General features: G+C 33.7%; 1 protein-coding gene across 2 annotated transcripts in view; it reads left to right on the top strand.

The window, feature by feature from the left end:
* Positions 1–21,168, top strand: part of Grd (gamma-aminobutyric acid type A receptor subunit Grd) — a 198,760-nt gene that overhangs the window by 119,186 nt on the left and 58,406 nt on the right. For both annotated transcript variants that reach the window (XM_074141930.1, XM_074141931.1), the window contains exon 2: positions 11,590–11,686. In XM_074141930.1, coding sequence (XP_073998031.1) covers positions 11,598–11,686 — 89 coding nt within the window. In that variant the 5' untranslated portion in view covers positions 11,590–11,597. The remainder of the gene's footprint in view (positions 1–11,589; positions 11,687–21,168) is intronic.

Below are 21,168 nucleotides of genomic sequence, written 5' to 3'. Positions count from 1 at the left end.
TTACATATTATCAAATCATATCTGTACTTAATTTATTTATTTATTGGTAATTTCAAAAGATAGATTTGTGCTACCTTGTTTTTATATATCATGTTTTTTATTACCAATTACTGATCATTCCAGAATTGAACAATTAAATTTAAATTAAATTGAATTAAAATTAAACATTAAGGCAATTCGATTGTATCGACAATTCAACGAACTAAACGACAAGGATAAATGTGTGTCTATAAGCAGTTTAAAATGTGATTATTTGCCTAGTTTAATGTGTCCACTGTAAATGATTCAAATTAGCAACCTCTTCTGAGTGATGCAATGTTTATAAAGTAGTTAAAGTATGACAAATATTCATTAAGGATTCATTATTTGAATATATTCGTAGATAAATGTTTACTCGAGTGTCAGCCCTCTGTACATACGAGGGTCGTTTGAAAAGTCCGTGCAAAAATAAAAACTACTTAATTTTTTGGGGTAAACCTTTTTTCTTTTTCAACGTAGTCTCCTTTTAGGCTTATACACTTCGTCCAACGCTGCTCTAGTTTGTTGATCCCTTCCGAATAATAGGATTTGTCCAAGTCTGAAAAATAGCCATTCGTTTCTGCAATCACCTCCTCGTTTGAATAAAATCTTTTTCCCGCCAGCCATTTCTTCATATTGGGGAACAAATAGTAGTCCGAGGGGGCCAAGTCTGGAGAATAGGGGAGATGTGAAACGAGTTGGAACCCTATTTCCATTAATTTTGCGACCACAACTGCTGAGGTGTTATCTGGTGCGTTGTCGTGATGGAAAAGGACTTTTTTGTGGGCCAATCGTGGGCGTTTTTCTTGCAGCTCGCTTTTCAAACGGTCCAATAACGATGAATAATATGCACCTGTAATAGTTTTACCCTTTTCCATATAGTCGATGAGGATTATTCCTTGCGAATCCCAAAAGACAGTCGCCATAATCTTTCCGGCCGAAGGAACGGTCTTCGCCTTTTTTGGCGCAGATTCCCCCTTGGTAACCCATTGTTTAGATTGTTCTTTGGGCTCAGGAGTGTAGTGATGTATCCATGTTTCATCCACAGTGACGAAACGACGCTTAAAGTCCTGCGGATTCTTCTGGAACAGCTGCAAACCGTCCTTGCAACACTTCACACGATTTCGTTTTTGGTCAAGCGTGAGCAATCGCGGCACCCATCTTGCGGATAGCTTTGTCATGTCCAAATGTTGATGCAAAATATTGTGTATCCGTTCATTCGAGATGCCCACAGCACTAGCAATCTCACGCACCTTCACTCTTCTGTCATCCATCACCATATCATGGATTTTATCAATGATTTCTGGAGTAGTAACCTCAACAGGGCGTCCAGAACGTTCAGCGTCACTTGTACCCATATGGCCACTCCGAAAATTTTGAAACCACTTATAAACTGTTCTAATCGAAGGTGCAGAGTTACCATAATGTTTATTAAGCTTCTCTTTAGTCTCCTGAGGCGTTTTGCCTTTCATAAAGTAGTGTTTAATCAACACACGAAATTCTTTTTCGTCCATTTTTTTAAAATCACTCAACTTCCTCGATTCAAACGAATGCCAAACACAAAGAAATAGACCGATCTGGCTGAAACTTGGTGTGTGTTCTTCCAAGAGATGCTACTAACTAAACATAACCTCGGTACGCGCCAGTGGTGCTATCTCTCTGACTTTGCACGGACTTTTCAAACGACCCTCGTACTTCCTTCAAAACAAAAATAAAATTTTGATACCGTAATGTATGCTTTTGGAAAGTTGTTTATGCTTCTCTTATTTTTAATCATTAATTTGTCTAGTATTCTAAGACTCTCAGCTGCCGCAACCTACTCGACGACGCCTATGATTAGTATGATAGATTTGCCTTTAATGGAGATTCCATATCCGAAGTAATTTACTTCATTTTAAAGATCATCTAGAAGAAATACAATATAGTGAGGTGTATTACCATACATTTTTAACTTTCTGTAACTAGAGAAGAAATTTTGAGGTATCCAAAATCAGAAAAAATGGTGTTCAGAAAAATTCACGTGAAATGTTCACACCAGTTTTTTTCATTTAGTTTCCAAACTATGTAAAAACCAAATTCCATAAAAAAAATATATATATATGGTGTTGGGATAGAGATTAAGATTATATTGGAAACATAATATCAATTTAGATTATGTGGAAATTGATAGCGTAATGTTATCCCAAAGATATCCAGGCGTTAAAGATAAATTTATCGGATCGATGAACTTGGAAGGGTCAAAAGTTAGAAAAGGATTTCAGGTACGTACATAAGATTACCCTTCTCCTGCAAATGTTTATAGAGAAGTATCTTCTAAAGTATATTTCATTTTTAAAATAATACTTATTATACTTCTTAAATTCATTTTTAGTTCTCTCATTCGTTTATTTACATTCCCTATAATGTAGAACTCAGGTGTGCTCAGCGGAAAGCTTTATTAGCAAATGATACTGATGAATTATTGGGCTGGTGTTGGTCTAGTGGTCAAGAGCGTGGCGTTTGGAGTCGAAAGTCCTCAGTTCGAATCCCGCGTATGGCTACTGTTAATTTGTTAGGAAAAAAATTGTTTATAGTAAAGTATGAGCTTCCAACCCCGTCCACGACACCTAATTGGTAGTTGGAAGTTAAGCCACGCCTGAAAAAAATAGGCAATTACTTTACTTTACTAATTAATTATTTAAATTAACTTAAAAGACTGCTAGAGCAACGTTCAACACTTTCACTTAATAACAAACGACTGATTTACAATTCTATACTAAAACCCGCCTGGACGTACTGGTATTGAACTGTGGGGTTCAAAGAAACGCTCCAATCTTCAACGAATTCAATCTCTTCAGTCTAAAATTCTCCGCACTATCGTAAACGGCTCCATTTCACGTTTCAAATCTAACTATCCACACAGACTTGGAAATTCCGTTTGTAGGTCCAGGTTGCACGGACTTGTTATAAACGTTTTCATCCAGAACTTGCACTCTCATTCCAATCCTCTTGTCCACCATTTATCATCTCATCACCTTCCAGATCATCCTCCCAGGCGATTAAAAACGTCAGTGGCCTCGCGATTTTCTCACTTCTGAAGAGAGTAGCTAATCCTGGAGACGACTTAGGGAGTGTTATCACTGGGTAACTTTTCCCCTCAATTAGAGAGTTTGTTGTGGTCTCAGTTATGTATTGCATTGTTACTTATGGCGTATCTAGCGCTGATGTAACTTAACAGATAAATTAAAAAAAAAAAAAAAATTAATTATCCCACTTACTGTGGGATGTGCAAAGAATATTTGGTGGTTCTGATTTTAAAAATCCTAGACAAATAAAGTTAACTGACATTAGTATGTAATTATTCATTGAAAAATAGAAAACAAATAATCTAAAAGAACTACGTTTACTCGTTGAAATTGTATGATATTATCGATAAATCAAATATGTACGGCACATAATTTATCAATGAAACTTGACTAATCATATTTTAGTCCCCTAAATTACCCACAATGATCAATATTAACGTTAAAAATGTAAAAAAAAAAAAGACGACAAAGAAGATCAGACATGAAAATCATAATCTCAATAAAATGGTTACAATTTGCCAAGCCTTCTGACATCATTTCTATCACAAGATAAATATCCCTAATTGAGTTAAATCTATGAAATGAGTTGCTGAGATTGGTATTTAGTTTCCCCTTGGAAACCGTCAACGGCTTCCACTTAACACTAATAATTTCTACCAATTGCTTTCTTATCAACAGAACTTAGTTTACAAATTGCCAGAGAACTCTTATTATTAACTTTCAATAAACGTTGTTCATAAATACAGTCAGAGTCATAAATATTCGTACACCTGCAATTTATTCAGAAAACATACACAAAATTGGAGTTAAAAAATAAAAAATAAAACGCTTTGCCCAACAATTGTTTTATTAACTGTTTTATCAATTGAAATTTTACCATTTAACGTCTTTTAAAAATGAATAAATATTTAATATACAAAAAACATATGGGTTACGAAAAAGCAATATGTATCAAAAGTATTCATACACAACTAGGTATATGAAAATTACACATTTATAACAAAAACAATATCTTTTAGGAATTAATATTTTGTTGACCCCCCTTTAGCCTTTATTACACATTCCAAGCGCCGTGGCATGGAATCTACTAATTTTTGTGTGACTGAAGCGGGGATTTGATTCCATTCTTCCAAGATTGTGTCCTTTAAGTCTTGCAAATTAGTTGATGGACGTACGCGTACTTTTCTTTTTAAGTACCCCCCAAACATGCTCAATTGGATTGATGTCAGGTGATTGCGGAGGTGTCACCAACCACTTTGGAACGTTGTGAATGATCCACATTTTAGATTTCCATGCGGTGTGCTTAGGATCATTGTCTTGTAGGAAAATAAAATTTTGCCCAATTCCTAATTTTCTTGCACTAGAGTGAAGATTCCTTCTCAGAATGTTTATATACTTCACATGATCCATAATACCATCAATAAACTCAAGAAAGCCTATACCACCGGCACTCACACACCACCAAACCATGACTGATTTGCCACCATATTTTACCGTTGGAATGAGATTCTTAACATTCATGGCATCATTTTTCCTCCTCCATACTTTTTGGTTTCCTCGGGTACCAAATAATTCTAATTTAGACTCATCAGTAAAAATCACTCGATTCCGGAAATCAGGGGGGTTGTTTATATTCTCTTTAGCAAATTCTAATCTTTTCTTTTAATTAGCATTACTGATGTAACTTTTTTTCCGAGCCCTTCTTCCAAGTACAAACACCTTCTAATTGTGCATGAACTTACTTGTCTTCCAGTTTCAGAATAATATTCATCCCCCAATTTCGGAGCACTAATTTTTGGATTTTTTTTAACTTTTCTCACTATGACCCTTTCATCGTGCACACTTAATTTTCTTGGACGTCCACAACGTTCTTTAGAAATAAATGTCTTCCTCGCACTATATCTGTCGATAAAGTCTTTAACCGTAGTATGGGGCCTATTCACAATTTTACCGATTTCTCGGAGCGATCGACACTCATTGTAAAGACGAATAATAATCCGACGTTCTGATTCGGAAGTTTCTTTTGATTTGCGCCCCATTTTAATTTTTTTTTTGGCTAGTTTTAACGTACTTGCTAATTGTATGTATTCGACATAAACTGAAAGTTAAAACCTGACATCTTATCGGCAAGATAATATTAATGGATTACAGTCTTAAGTCCACTGTACGAATACTTTTGACCCCCATCCGTTTACTTGTTTACTGTAAATTGAAAACATAATCAATTGATGAATGAATTCAAATTATAATCAAGCTTCATTTTGTTCGGCTTGGATCACATTTAACATAAAAAGTCATTATTGGAATTATACACAGGAAAAAAAGTATTAATTGAAAGATATGCTGGTGTACGAATATTTATGACTCTGACTGTAAGTGTGTAGCGATATTTTTTGCATTAATATGAAATTTGATCCATTCCTTTATTTTCTAAATGTTTGAATCCTGAAAAAAAATATATTGTTACCTTCTCAATAGTTCTAGGTCCTTCGAATTTTTAAACTCATTTATAGTTTTTATTTTGAATAAAATGAAGAGAAAAAGCACGTGGTTGACATTGGATTATCGTTAAATAAAATGTATGCAAATGAACTTTTGAACTTTACATTAAATAAACATGTAAAATATGAAATAATCATGAATACAGTTTTAAGCCACGAAAGTTGGACAAAATAAAATTATGCTATTAATAATATTTAAATTATTAGGTACACTGTACAATTAATCACCTAAAAAAAAAAAAAGCTTTACATTTTTTTTTTTTTAGATCTTTTATTGTAACTTACCACTGCAACAGTGTTGCAACATGCAAATATGGTGAAAGAGAAAAGAAATAACAGGAAATCACGAGTGGAGAAGGCATCCCAGTGGTGTCACTCCAGTAACGTGCTCAGCTACACTGCTCTCACGATGAGAGAAGATCACGAGGCCATCTTCTCTTCAATCTCCTTAGAGGATTACCTGGTAATGTGGAGGAAGATAGGTGTTCTATGAGAGGGTTAGGATGAGCTGCTGTAGAGGAATCAAAATTTGAGAAAACGAGTGTTAGCAAGATCTGTAATGAAAGGGATTTTGAGATCATTGTGGATGGTGAGATTAGATACATAGAACGGAGCATTAAGAAGTTTTCGAAGTATTTTTGACTGTAATGTCTGGGAGACGTAGTGAGTTTGAACGCTTAGTCGATCCCCATACTTCGATGCCGTATGACCAAATAGGTCGCAGTAACAGTAGATATAAGAGTCTTTTGTTGTCTAGGTTAAGTTTCGATCGTTTGTCAAGTAGTCTGGCGAGAAGTTTGTAGCGTTGGTTTACATTTTTAAATCAGTTTCTAGAAGTTTGAATGGGTGAATATTGGAATGAGAGCTTACTATGCCCTCACAGTTAAACCTCTTAATTCTTGTTGTTTTTTTTTTTACTCCACTTTTTAATAAATTTTGAGAAAACTTTACTCGAATAAATTAAACAGAGTAGTAAACATGCAGACAAGTAAAAAATGCATATTAATGTGAAAGAGATCACAATGCGTTTTGGGATAATTCTCAATTCTTAATTAAACTTTACTAGTTTGGCTTGTATTGAAATCAATTCTGAGTTTGGAACGTTTGGAATGAGCCATTCATTCATATGCCCACTCATTAAAAAGAAAAGAAAAACAGAAGCTATTTTTAATAACCAATTTATCTCAACACTCAGATACCATTTTTTAAAAAGAAAAATCTCGTAAATTGAATCATGATAAAGTGCTCTTGTGCTGAAATTGAAATTCTAAAAGGAATCTAATAAAACTTCAACACAAGTATATTGTTATTGTATTCATTTTACTTTCTAATTTATTATACCACTCAGATTATGCACTTTTTTTTAAATATTTAACTCAACATAACACTACCCTTATAATATAAAATGAACATATAGTTATTGAATACTATACAAAAACTCGTTTGCTGTGTGACAAGGAGTATTATCAAGATGCAACACCCCACTTGTTCTTGATGTTTGGTCTCACACGAATGACCCTTTTTTCAAAGTTTTTTCAAGAACCTCTCGGTAAAAGTGTTGATTGACAGTTTGACCTTGAGGTAGAAACTCTTTGTGGACGATTCCGTGGATATCGTAAAAAAACAAATCAGCATGCATTTGATCTTCGACTTCGCCATCCTTGCAATTTCAATAAACAGAGTTTTTTGGCCAGTAATAACATTCCTGTGGCTCCTCAGCCTTCTTATTCGTCTGACATGAGTCCTGGTGACTTTTTTCTATTCCCGAAGTTGAAAAATCATCTCATGGGAACTCATTTTGGGACAGCCGAAAACATTCAAACGGCTGTAGCCGACCAGCTTAAGGCTATTCCAGTATCGGAGTTCGAGCACTGCTATGAGGAGTGGAAGAAACGTCTCCAGCGCTGTGTGGCTTCAGAAGGAGGTTATTTTGAAGGTGACAATATAGAATTGTAATTCTTTTTGAATAAACAAATTTAAAAAAAATCCGTCTCATTACTTAAATTACATACCTCTATGTCTACACAACAAAATGTTTTTTAAGAGTTCTGAAACTAGTAATTAAAATATTTAAATATTATTTCGTTTACACAAATACCGCTATTGAAGACAATATGTGAATTACAGTTCAAAAGTTTGGGAAAAACAAACAAGCAGCTTGTTGTTGAAGACTTTATATCAGGCTTTTTTTTTTTGAAGTAAAAAATTTAAACGAATATTTTCAACAAAAATATAAGTTTTAAAGAGAACTTATTTGTACACTTGCCGAGTCCTCAGGAAAATATTATTGGTCTTAACTCTCTTCATATGTACAGACACTCTCGACCTAACTCGTCCTAACATCGATTATACACAAAATAAGTCCTGTTTCGGTCCAGACTCGGTAACCAAAAAGAGGTTTTATTCTGTCTAGCCATGTTCAACCTTCAATCGCATATTCTCTTTAACTTTATTTGGCCCACACTGTTGCTATTTGCCAACTTATATTTTCTGGACCAGTGGTTTGGTAAAAGGAACCATCTCTTCATCTTAATTGCGCAACTTGTTTTATTTTAATCAATCGGCACTTTTTTTTGCGCCGAAAATGTTAATACCTAAGGTCCCGAACATTTACAAATGACTAAGGTAGATTTAGTACGTACCAATCAATCGATAAAAGCTCAAGAATAATTACTTAGTAGTGATTAACGTCTGGCAATAACAAGTAATACTGATACTTGTACACATATTTACAACAAGGATTAAAGGACTTGAAATTTGGAGATCAGCTAAGCATTCCAAAGCTGAAGTCTATAAACATTATAATCTAAAATTATTTGCCATATTACCGATTCTTCAGATTATATCTTTAACAGATTACCCATAATGAAAATTCCCTTTTGTTTTCATCAACAAGAACAATAATAAATTAAGAAAGCTTGTTATAATTTTTTAATTTCCAGAAATCAATTTAACAATCCGTATAAATAAAATAACAAATTTAATTGATCGGTAAATATTTTTGCATGAGATATTAAGATCTCGGGTGCTGGTATCAATTATTATTTATAACTTTCTGGCGTAGAAAAATTATTAATAAGAAAAGCGACCAATTATTTCTCTCAGGAGTACCAAAATAAAGCATCAGTTCATTTATATTAGTGTTTAATATCATTTATAATAAATAACTTAAACCTCAGAAGTACATCAAGAAACTTGGGAAGTCTGGATAATCGAAAAGAAAAGTTTAAGTTTTGGCATTTCATCGTGTGTCTGACGGATCATTTCTTGATGACCCCTTCTTCTTTATCTAGTAAAACTTTCCTAAACTTTGGCGAATAGAATTAAACATGAAATGGAGGGGATCATTATCTGTAAATAACATTATCCAACACAGATCCATTTTATTCAATAAACACTCCATCTATATTTTAATAAATATCATGTTAGTGAACAAATTTTTACAATCTATTAATTATTATTCTGACCGAGTAATGGCGTATCTTTTCTTTTCTTGTGCAGCCCTGTGTAGACCGTGACAAGAGGAGCTTGTGGAAATAACCTCTTGTAACCTTTTCGCTTGAGACTAATTTGCAGTTTGGGACCTCAGAAGTCGATGGTATAAAAGCGTGCAAAGAGAATGCTAGACGTTGCCATAATGAAAGGATTTCCTACTTGATTTACAAGGGATTGGCAAAGTAAGTCTTTTAGGCTGCAATACCTGAAGCACAGGTCCTACCCAAAGTAATTCTATTCTACGCTAGGATACCCGCAGATTTTCGAGGAAAATTATTCTAGTACTTTTTATAAAAAAAAAGAAAATATTTTTTTAAACTAAATTTTAAATTAAAATATATTGTTTAATGCAAAAAAGAGGAAATCATAAAAAAGGTGCACTGAGCCGTAAAGAGATTGTTCCGACAGTTCCACAAACTTCTTGAATGGATATCTGCTTAAAAGAATTCTGTCTAACAGTCTAGTACCATCTTAGTGTGTTATTTTATAAAACATCAACTCCACCCTCATCCTGAGGATCACTATCTACTTGTGTTTAAGAAATTCCATCCCTTTACTTTCTCTACTTTAAATTGCCAGTGGCCAGTCTGTTCATTTTGTCTTACAGTTGCTGGGGATGTTCTTACTCGTTTATAAATTACTTATTCATTTAGAGAGGAAAGTGGAAAAAGTAGGTTCCAGTCATATTTAAAATTAATGTATGTATGTATTTGTATATTATTTTATTTGGCGTCCTTATTTCCCAGCGAGAGAAAATACGGTAGCTAGTTAGGAAAAATCAGGCACCAAGAAAATAACCAAAAATAATTGCAATGCTACATTATTTCTTCTATTTTCTTTTGATATTAAATAGATGAATTTATTATTTCTTTTAAAATGTCATGAATGCTGGCATCAGGTTAAAAAAAATGTTGATAATGAACCGCCTCTGTCTCTCAAATTAGACACTATTATTTTCACTTCACTTGTAAATTCTCCAGATTAGGTAGCCCTCCTATCTGTTGAGAGAAGTGCGTACTAATTGTGATAAAACTGTACAATATGTTTAAAGCATTCCGAAGCACTTAATATGACAAAATTTAAATAAATATTAATGATTAAAATAAAATATAAATTGAATAATAGACTAAGTGAAAGTGATTGATTCCTTAGATAACTATGAAAACTAATTTAATGTATTCATACTTATGATTTAATCAAATTATTGACTCTTTAATTAGGATTTGACATAGATATTTCAACGATCATAAACTTTTGAATGTTTCACAAGGTTGAGGATGAATTAAAATTAAAAATTACAGTTATTTATTTATAACAATTTTTTTTGTTTGTGTGACTGTCGCAGAGTAGCTCAAAAAGAAATGTTTTTGATGAGAGAAGATTTCAGTGGAACAGCTTTGTACTTCAAGTTTGTAAAATTTGGCTTAAAAATTCATAATTTTGAAGAATTGAATTCAAGTAGCAGACTGAAAACATTATTATATAATAAAATAGGTGCAACCTTAACTGATCGGTGGAGGGGTTTCTGAGCATTAGGTAAAGTAAAAGTATTAGGTAAAACGCTAATTTTTTAGGCAAGTTTTAACGTCTAATTAAGTGAATGTAAATGTGATACGCAACTTTATAATTTACTATTAACATGTTTTTAACAAATAAATATTCATACGCGGGACTCAAGTGGAGCTATCCCATTATCTTCAAGCTAACATGTATTACTAACTTGATTAACGTCGCCTTTGGTGCGAGTTATGATTATATGAAATTTACAGTTAAGTTTGTTAGCTATCGATTTCTGCCTTAGTCAACTGTTCATTGATCGGCGAAACTTAAATTTGTGGGCGTTTTTGTTTAAAAATTCCAGAACTCTTTATTTGTTTTTCCAAAATAAAAGGCACCACCATTAATTGCGTTCAGGCAAGATTTGTATGGTCATTAAATGGTTCTTATGATTGCTTCTATGTAATGTATATACTCTACTGGTAATATACTCTTCGAAGTTGTAAACTACCATTTGCAACAGGAAGTGAAATCATGTTACATTCTCCCCAATAAGTAGATGGATTAAAACTTTTTCAACGTGCATTACTGCGGACATAATGTGCAAAGTTCTCTCAAGAAGAAAGTTCTGTATATCAAGCATAAGCTTTTCGATATCGTACTTGAAAGGATGGTATATGTTTGTTATGTGCAAGCGAGAGAGAGAGATCAGATTAATAGATTATCTCAAGATATAAGTACTTAAAATTATTCATCATCACACCTGAGAATTTTAAAGTCCTTGCATATTAATGAGTTTGTAATTATTACTAATCCTTGGACATACAATATACTTTTCAGAATTCACAAAAATAATTGCTAAGATTACTTCAGTAAAAATATTTATGAGCTTCTTCATAAGTTAATTTTTTCTTTTTTTAGAAAATATGTTTTATATTAATGAGAATAATGAATTAATTAGATATTTTCATTTCTTCAGCATTAATAAAGTAATCTTTATATTCTTGTTCCAGGTGGCTAAATGAAATTATTGCTCAGCTTCTGCATTATACAAGAATATATATTACTGCTTCCAGCTAATACACCATCAACTAAACAGACTAAGGCAAGGTAAGTAAGAATGATTAAGCATGTATTATATTTGTATATGGTTACTTTAAGCGACCATTTTATAACAAAAAATGAATGTCCACTTAGGCCACAAGAGGGCCTATTATGCCTCCTGTAGATAACAATTCAAATTAGTACTGTATCATTAAAAAACGCCCGTGGTGGAAGGCTTCGTATTACTGGTAATAAACATTTGGAATCTTTTGGAGCGTGCAATAAGATGGAAATGCGTTTCTGCATCTTTTTAGTGATGCTGACCACTCTCAAGCACGCCCTCAGGTCACTTTTTAAAAATACAATATTAATAACATTAATAATACAAATAGTTCTGTCTATAATTTAGGTTTATAATTAAGCTTTAGCATTTTATTTTACCTTTTAGAGGTTATTATACATATTTATACAATAAAAATAACTCAAAGAAATGGTTGTCATCTGGCTTTATTTATAAAATTTTGTATATTTGTGCCAAAGAAATCTGAGTTAAAATGATTGGCTGTCCGCATCATACGAAAGATAAGGGAGTAAACAACGTAATTAGTTTGCAGTTCGGTACATTGAAAGGAGAAGAATGTCGTGTTGTATGGGATGAGATATTAAAAGAAATTAGAGAAAGAAGGTAAGGACAATCTATTTGAGAATGGAGAAGAATTGCAGAGGAAAGAGAGATCATAATAAACTCTTCTGGTGACAAGTGGAGGAATATTGAGAGTAGATCGGAATAGATAAGGGTTTCTTTAGGGATTTTCAAACGGCAAGCCAACCACCGAAAGAACTTGTACTGAAAAGCCTCAATAGAAGTCATATGTACCTTGCAAAACGGACTCCAAATTAATGAACCATATTCAAGATGGGGGTCTTACAAGAGATTTATATAATGTGATATAAGAACATGGCTTTTCAGAGAAATTCCTCGTATTCCTAAATATAATACAAACCCAAGCATTTGTAGAGATTTGCTTCTGGTCCTATTCATGTGCTCCATAAAAATCCAATTTGTTAGTTGAACGTGATGCCCAAATCCTTTACTGACGATACTCTAACCAGCAAAAGAACCGTTCAGCGTATAGCAAGACACGGGGTCACGCTGCCTAGTGAAGGAAATTACATAATTCATTTATAAACACTACGAGCAAAAGAATTACAACTTCCAAAATTTTGGCACAATCGTGAAATTCTTCTTTTGCTGTGGCAAGGTAATTTTAAAAAAATTTCTTTGTTTGTTCTAATTTAAAAAAAAAAAGAACTCAGGAGGATGATGTGTTCTCCACTCATTTCAATTTTCACTAAACAAACATCTTAAATCCATATTTCAAACGAATATAAGTGAGTTATTGAATTTCCCAACAATGAGATTGTTCTTTGACGTATTACTCTAGTAAATTAAAAAAGAGCTGGCAGCTTTGGTAGATCTTGTCGGTTACCCGCATAGGAAGGGAAAAGTTAATAGTTGTTTTAGGAAACTCGAGTATTACATTTTAATTAAAGCCGTATAAAGATGGATCTTTTCATTAACTACAACTGCAAAAACCACTTAAAACTTCTCATTTCTAGTCCAGGAAAGATTATAAAACAACCCACAGAATAATTCCTAAGTAAATAAAGTGAAAAATGCTTTGATTCAGGCTGTAAATGTTTAAAGAATGTTACATATTCCGTTTTTTTTCCAACAAAAAAATATCCTGCAAATAAAAAATATAATATTTATCTTTTTAAAGAATTAAAGAATTGACCTGCTCTCTAGTTGTTAAATGATGTACTACAAAAGTAAATAGAAGAATGAAACAGAAGCACCCTCGTTGCAACTCATATGTAGAGCAAAAAACATTGCTCTCCTAATTGTCCAAACAGATATTTAGCTGTTCCTAGAGTGTTCGCTAATTACATTTATGAAAGTATTTAGTTACAACCCATGGTCCTCTATTAACAAAAAAAATAAATAACTTAGTTGCTGAATTAGCTTTCTCTTTATTTAATTAAAGCAACTAAATTAATGACTTTTTTTTCTTTTTATCCTTTGGGATTATTTGATTCTGCTTGAAATGTAGAATGTCATAATATTACCTAAATCCTGGTATAAATGTGGCAAGTTTTCAACTTTTATTAGAAGTATTTTCTGAATAATCATTGGGTGAAAAAATAAAATTTATTCTCTCGCTTTAATATAGACATTTATTAATATTAGATTGACATTATTTATTTAATTTTTGCAAGCAGGTACGGAATTAAACCAAACTCTTTCATTTATTCTTTTAAAACAATATATTTAAAATTGCGGTTTTTGCATCTTGATGTTCTTTTTTTCAATCCTACTGTCTGCACACCTTTTTGCAGCTCGTTCGTTAAATCCAGTGGTTGACAAGTACTATATTTATCTTCTATATTATCCACTTCTTAATTTCGTCGCCTAACTTTGTATATATATCTGCTTTTCATTATTTTTCTCGCTCAATTTTGCAGCTTATAATGTAGGTTATTTTTTTTTTAATACCAAGCGGTATCTTTCCAGAATGCTCATTTCCTGAAATAACTAATAATTCCGGCTTCTTTAAAGAACCATGTAGTGTTTTGGATTTAGACCTGTATTCGAAGTAACTAAAATAAGTCTTTACATCTCTTACACAGCCTCCACTTGCTAGGCTCTAATGATTTCCTCAGAAAGTTCGGTATACTTCTTTATTTTATTTTTTCGGCTAAGTGCCTAAAATGTGGTGGACATAGGGGACAGTGAGTTCAACTGAGTACACTTGCTTACCTTTGACAATAAATGGCTAATCGTTCTGACATTTGCACTAACCTGTCATAAGATTAGTCAGAAATGTTTCTAAAGCTGACATAGGCGCAGCCATGTACTTACGAGGGTCGTTTGAAAAGTCCGTGCAAAGTCAGAGAGATAGCACTACTGGCGCGTATCGAGGTTATGTTTAGTTAGTAGCATCTCTTGGAAGAACACACACCAAGTTTCAGCCAGATCGGTCTATTTCTTTGTGTTTGGCATTCGTTTGAATCGAGGAAGTCGAGTGATTTTCAAAAAATGGACGAAAAAGAATTTCGTGTGTTGATTAAACACTACTTTATGAAAGGCAAAACGCCTGAGGAGACTAAAGAGAAGCTTGATAAACATTATGGTGACTCTGCACCTTCGATTAGAACAGTTTATAAGTGGTTTCAAAATTTTCGGAGTGGCCATATGGGCACAAGTGACGCTGAACGTTCTGGACGCCTTGTTGAGGTTACTACTCCAGAAATCATTGATAAAATCCATGATATGGTGATGGATGACAGAAGAGTGAAGGTGCGTGAGATTGCTAGTGCTGAGGGCATCTCGAATGAACGGGTACATAATATTTTGCATCAACATTTGGACATGACAAAGCTATCCGCAAGATGGGTGCCGCGATTGCTCACGCTTGACCAAAAACGAAATCGTGTGAAGTGTTGCAAGGACGGTTTGCAGCTGTTCCAGAAGAATCCGCAGGACTTTAAGCGTCGTTTCATCACTGTGGATGAAACATGGATACATCACTACACTCCTGAGACCAAAGAACAATCTAAACAATGGGTTACCAAAGGGGAATCTGCGCCAAAAAAGGCGAAGACCGTTCCTTCGGCCGGAAAGATTATGGCGACTGTCTTTTGGGATTCGCAAGGAATAATCCTCATCGACTATCTGGAAAATGGTAAAACTATTACAGTTGCATATTATTCATCGTTATTGGACCGTTTGAAAACCGAGCTGCAAGAAAAACGCCCACGATTGGCCCACAAAAAAGTTCTTTTCCATCTCGACAACGCACCAGCTCACACCTCAGCAGTTGTAGTCGCAAAATTAATGGAAATAGGGTTCCAACTCGTTTCACATCCCCCCTATTCTCCAGACTTGGCTCCCTCGGACTACTATTTGTTCCCCAATATGAAGAAATGGCTGGCGGGAAAAAGATTTTATTCAAACGAGGAGGTGATTGCAGAAACGAATGGCTATTTTTCAGACTTGGACAAATCCTATTATTCGGAAGGAATCAACAAACTAGAGCAGCGTTGGACGAAGTGTATAAGCCTAAAAGGAGACTATGTTGAAAAATAAAAAAGGTTTACCCCAAAAAATTAAGTAGTTTTTATTTTTGCACGGTCTTTTCAAACGACCCTCGTATAACGGGGGATTTCCATGAGGAGGTGAGGTGAAGACGTTGGAGAAGCAATCAGACTTGGACGCCCCATTTTCGTATTTTTCAGGACATGTAACTTCAGATGGAGGAGACAGACTCACCTTTTTTTGTGACGCGAAAGATGGGGTGAAAGAACAGAGGCCTCCTTCTAACACTTCTAACGACAAGATGTTGTAGGAAAAGCACCTGGAGCCAATAGTAGTGGGTTTTTTTTTTTAAGGATGCACTCAAAAAATGGCGTCAAGTGGTAATGCAACCTTAAGCATCCCACTAAAGTACCACCACATAGTGATAAACCGTTTTGCCAGCAACATATTATTAAATAATACTATAGATATAGCCAGAATAATCAGTTAATCGAGAAGGACGACAATCAATAAGTTTCATATTATTTTCTAAAATTTCTCTAACGATATTTATCAAACTTAGAATGTTATTTATTTTTAAATAAAGAAAAACTTTTAAATGTTAAATTTTGGCAAAAAAATTAGAACAAAGAGATTCTGGCGGAGAAAGATCTTTCTAAAATTAATGCATATTTTCAACAAATGATGTAGATGTCGCTTCTGACTGTTTTATCGATCAAATAAGTTATCTGCACTCACCAATTTTAATGGTCCACCAATTTATATTTCATCAGTTAATGAGTGCTTCAGTAAAACCAAGAAAAGAATTTGGGAAATTTTAAAAATTAAAAGTGCAAGATTTATTCTTGATATTTTATAGTTTATGCAATAACTATTTAATATTAATTTCTTTAACCTAAACCTTGCAATCTGCTTGACATGAACAAGGTTATAAACTTACTGTCTTTCCTATAATGGATATGAAATTAAATTAAGGAAACAAGGGCTTAATCTGATACCTTAGATTGAGTGTTAATCCAAGTTTGACAAGTTGAATCACGTATTTATAGAAATGGCATTTTGAATGCACAGTAAATTAAAATCGATTATTCATCGATGCTATGGGAATTAATACTTATCCTGTTTATCTTTTGTATATCTAAATTGTTAATTTTAATGGTGATTACATTGTCAGAACATTTAGCAATTAGGGTGAAGGGACCAGTAATTGACTGCTTAAGAAAAAATTCGAGTTTAAGATAGAATAACTTCCGTTATTTTGGCTCCAGGTGTAGGTTATAAAATTGTACCGCTCCAGTAGGATGTATTTTATTTTATTAATATTTTAAAAGCAGTAAATTCGATCTTAATGTCAACCAAAAATGATTTTTTTTGGAAGTATGTCAATGTCCCGCTGATTGACATACCGAATTTTCGGTGGAACCAGTGTTTGACATGGGGTGGGACCAGTAATTGACATACAAATATATTCATGAAACGACATAAGGTATGCATTCAAAATTACTTTTAAATCTAAATAAATCACTTAAATCTCCTAAATCACTTTTTCAATTGGATTTATAACAAAAATCGGTCTTATTCATAATTAATTACAATCAGTTTTTAAATAGGCAAACCTAAATAATCTAATATTTTTTCAACGTTACTCTTTTTTATGTAGCTTTTGACGATCAACCCTTACACAACTGTCCTACCGGTAACATCACAAATATCACAAAGTCACCAACTCTCCACGTATGATTGATTTCGCACCTGGTACTTCTCTTGAGGGAGCTTCATTTTTCCTCTGGCCGTTTTCTTTGATGGAATTCTATGGTTTAGCCATTTCTTCTTTGTCATGTGGCTAGGACCCAAAACTGAGGGAGAATGAGAGATTTTCCAACTCCGTTACGTGGGCGTCGTTTTTATTAGTCACGTAGGCCTCGGAAGCTGTTCGGCGATCACGACTATTCCAGTTTGTTGTTCATACATTGTTGTTCTCTACAGAATAATCATTCTGCATGCCCTCTTGAAATAAGGCGTACATTTGCTAATTCATTAATTTAAACATACTTTGTTGGAAGTTTTACTATTTATTTTATGTTGCCGATATTTTTTATCAATGATTTTATTTTACAATGTATTGAATTTTTAATTATAATAAAATTTATCAACCTATCTTATCATTTTCCCAGGAAGTCAATCACTGGTTTCAAAAAAAAAAGCTGTAGGACTAGTAATTGACCTACACGTCAATTACTGGGCAGATTGCCGTTTCAAGGACCAGTGATTGACAGCCCCATTTTAATCCTCAATGCTTCTTATAATTAAAAAAAAAACTACATAAATGAAATCTACAAGTAATACTAATTATAACAGAACATTGATAACCACACAAATATATGAACAAATAAACGAAAAATAAGAAAAAAGAAAAATTATTTTCTTATCAATCCTCCTTAGCAACGGCTTGTTTTTTCCTTGATTTTGAACTTTTAACACAAATAACCTTCCACTGATACCAAGGAACCTTCCAATAATTAATATTTTTCTGGAACTGCTGCCCAAAGGCTTCTCAATAACGAAATTGAAAGAATCACCACTAAAAACGGCTCATATCCCTTATAAATAATACCAGTTTATTTCTGGTATGTCAATTACTGGTGCCCAGTCAATTACTGGTCCCTTCACCCTAGTGGGTAAAAACGTATTATTCTAAGTGGAATATTCAATTGCTTGCTAACCAGGTTTCTAGTTCAACTTAAGTATTAAGATCTCATTGAAATATTTTGTTAGTTTCATAATTTTTTTTTAAATTGAGATTTTTGTTAAATGTAAGGTTTATTTATCATTTTTAGCCTGAAAATTCTTACCGTTACGCTGGGTATTTAAAATTCATACATTAAAACCTATAAAAATTATTCATCTCACTTGAGAATCCCTGTTAATCCTTGAATTTTTCAGGAATTAATAAAAACCTTAAAGACAGGTAACTTTACCACCCTAATGACGTTTTTTTTTTTTTCAGCACAAAATTAAAGTTTCAGCAAAATTTAGGTACTTTAATAATGGGTAGAGTGGCCTGAATTTTCGCAATATTTTTTGTTACAAATTACCAAAACTCACACAACTGACTTGTAGTAAAATTTATATTGACAAGTTCGATAATTTCATTGCTGCATTTTGATCTAGCATATTTGAGAAATAAATTCCTTGGCAGGAATACTGGTAAAGCTGGCTAATGAAGCAGCTTACTAGTTTTCTGCATAGGTTTGCATTGCAAAGACTATAGTTACAAAAGCTTAGACATAGTTACAGACTTGTTGAAGGAGATGGTATGGAGTCTCTTTATCACCTAAGGCATCATCGTTTGATCTACTTCTAGTAAACAAGTATCACAATGTAAACCACCACAATCAGAGCTACGTATTAATTACATTTCCTTGTCTTACAAATATAACGATTCATGGATCTTTGTATTAGTCTCTCTTTACATCAGTCTTATTGCCCTTGTCTTTTCGAAAATAGTATTATAAAGTGGCATTCTTAAAAGTTTTAGCGTTTAAGAGCAATTACTTATCATGTAATGGGGCTTACTTCTAGTGTTTGAATCTTCGATAGAGGCTGATATCTTAGACTTGTGAGAGGAATGTAGCTTATTTTATTTCACTTTTTGAAGGTTAACACTGTTCCGGTTCTAGACTCCTTAGCAAGTTACGTGCGCAAGAATACGAGGAGTGGCTTATTAATAACGAGACTGATGCTGCTACAGAAAAACTATGCATGCGCCAAATCCTAACGACCGACAGCTGTGCAGCGTAAAGCCTTCTCTTTCGATTGCAGCGTCTCACGTGTCTGTAGAGAAATCGGTCTGACTGGAACCGTCCTTTTGTATAAGAGGTGTTAGTTTCGTTTTGCCGAAAACATGATACTGCACAATGTTGTAGAGCAACGAATTGTCATGAAACCGGGTAAAACCGCTACTGAAACTTATCTTTTTTTAAAAGAGGTTTATGGCGATGAATGTTTATCACGTGCGCAAGTTTTTGAGTGGTTCAAGCGTTTCCAAGATGGCCGAGAAGACGTCGGAGATGATAACCGCCTGGGACGCCCTTCCACGTCCAAAACGGAAGAAAATATCGATTATAATTAATCAACATTACTACTACCGTGAGGTGCTTGCTCAACTCCGTGAAAGAGTGTCAAACCCGATTTGTGGAAGATCAAGTCGATGGCTCACGCTGCATTGTCTGTCAAGAACAGTTTCTAGCCAAGTACAACATCCCAGTTTTTGGCCATCCGCCTTATTCGCCTGACCTAGCCCCATGTGACTTTTATCTGTTTCCCAAAGTCAAATCTGCATTAAAAGGGACACGATTTCAGTCCGTTGAAGCTGTGAAAGAAAAAGCGGCACGCGTCATGCAGGAGCTGACAGAAAAAGACTTCCAGCACGGTTTCGAACAATGGTGAATTCGCATGGAGCGTTGTAGGGATAGGGGAGGGGTGTATATTGAAGGTGATAATAACTATTTATGTAAAAATTTAAAATAAAATGTTTTACAGCAATAGTCTCGTTATTTAATAGCCACACCCTGTATCTATTAAATAAGATGTTATTCACAATAACTGATCTAATAGAACAATTTAGAACCTCCAATAATAATTTAATAATATTTGATTTAGCATAAAATATTACTATATGATTAATGCTAATAACAGTATCCAAAAATGAATCAAATCAAGAATATTTGTTCCATGCTTCTATAAAGAAAGATTCTAATGTAAAATGAATACTTTTTCATCAACAAGGAAAGCGATTTGGAGCTTTTTGAATGTTAAGCTTTTAATTTAGGCAGAAGAGAAAGTGCAAATATCTTTGAAAGACTTCCCATAATCAACATGAATAATAACGGAATGTTGCTTACAATTTCTTAATGTTCGTCTCTACACCGCCAGAAGTAGTCGGTTTTTACTTAACGGACCTTCCCTCAACAGTTAAAATATAGAACATTTCTTTATATATCTCTTTACATGTTTCTTTTTATGTAAAATCTTCTTTATTTCAAATTTCATTTGAAAAGGTAACTGGTTCACTTTATTGAAAGTTTATTGTTAAATAGGCTTACGGAATACATAATTTCCATCAAAAAACTGCCTTCCTTACCCTCTATTTCAGCCTGTTTCTTTGCATTATTACCCATGGCCTACATACGAGGGTCGTTTGAAAAGTCCGTGCAAAGTCAGAGAGATAGCACTACTGGCGCGTATCGAGGTTATGTTTAGTTAGTAGCATCTCTTGGAAGAACACACACCAAGTTTCAGCCAGATCGGTCTATTTCTTTGTGTTTGGCATTCGTTTGAATCGAGGAAGTCGAGTGATTTTCAAAAAATGGACGAAAAAGAATTTCGTGTGTTGATTAAACACTACTTTATGAAAGGCAAAACGCCTCAGGGGACTAAAGAGAAGCTT

Source organism: Rhodnius prolixus, unplaced genomic scaffold (assembly GCF_049639745.1).
Source record: "Rhodnius prolixus isolate KJV_2025 unplaced genomic scaffold, Rpr scaffold_6, whole genome shotgun sequence".
Classification (NCBI taxonomy): Eukaryota; Metazoa; Arthropoda; class Insecta; order Hemiptera; family Reduviidae; genus Rhodnius; species Rhodnius prolixus.
The sequence above is the reverse complement of the archived record's forward strand: the minus strand, read 5'-3'. Positions and strand labels throughout refer to the sequence as shown.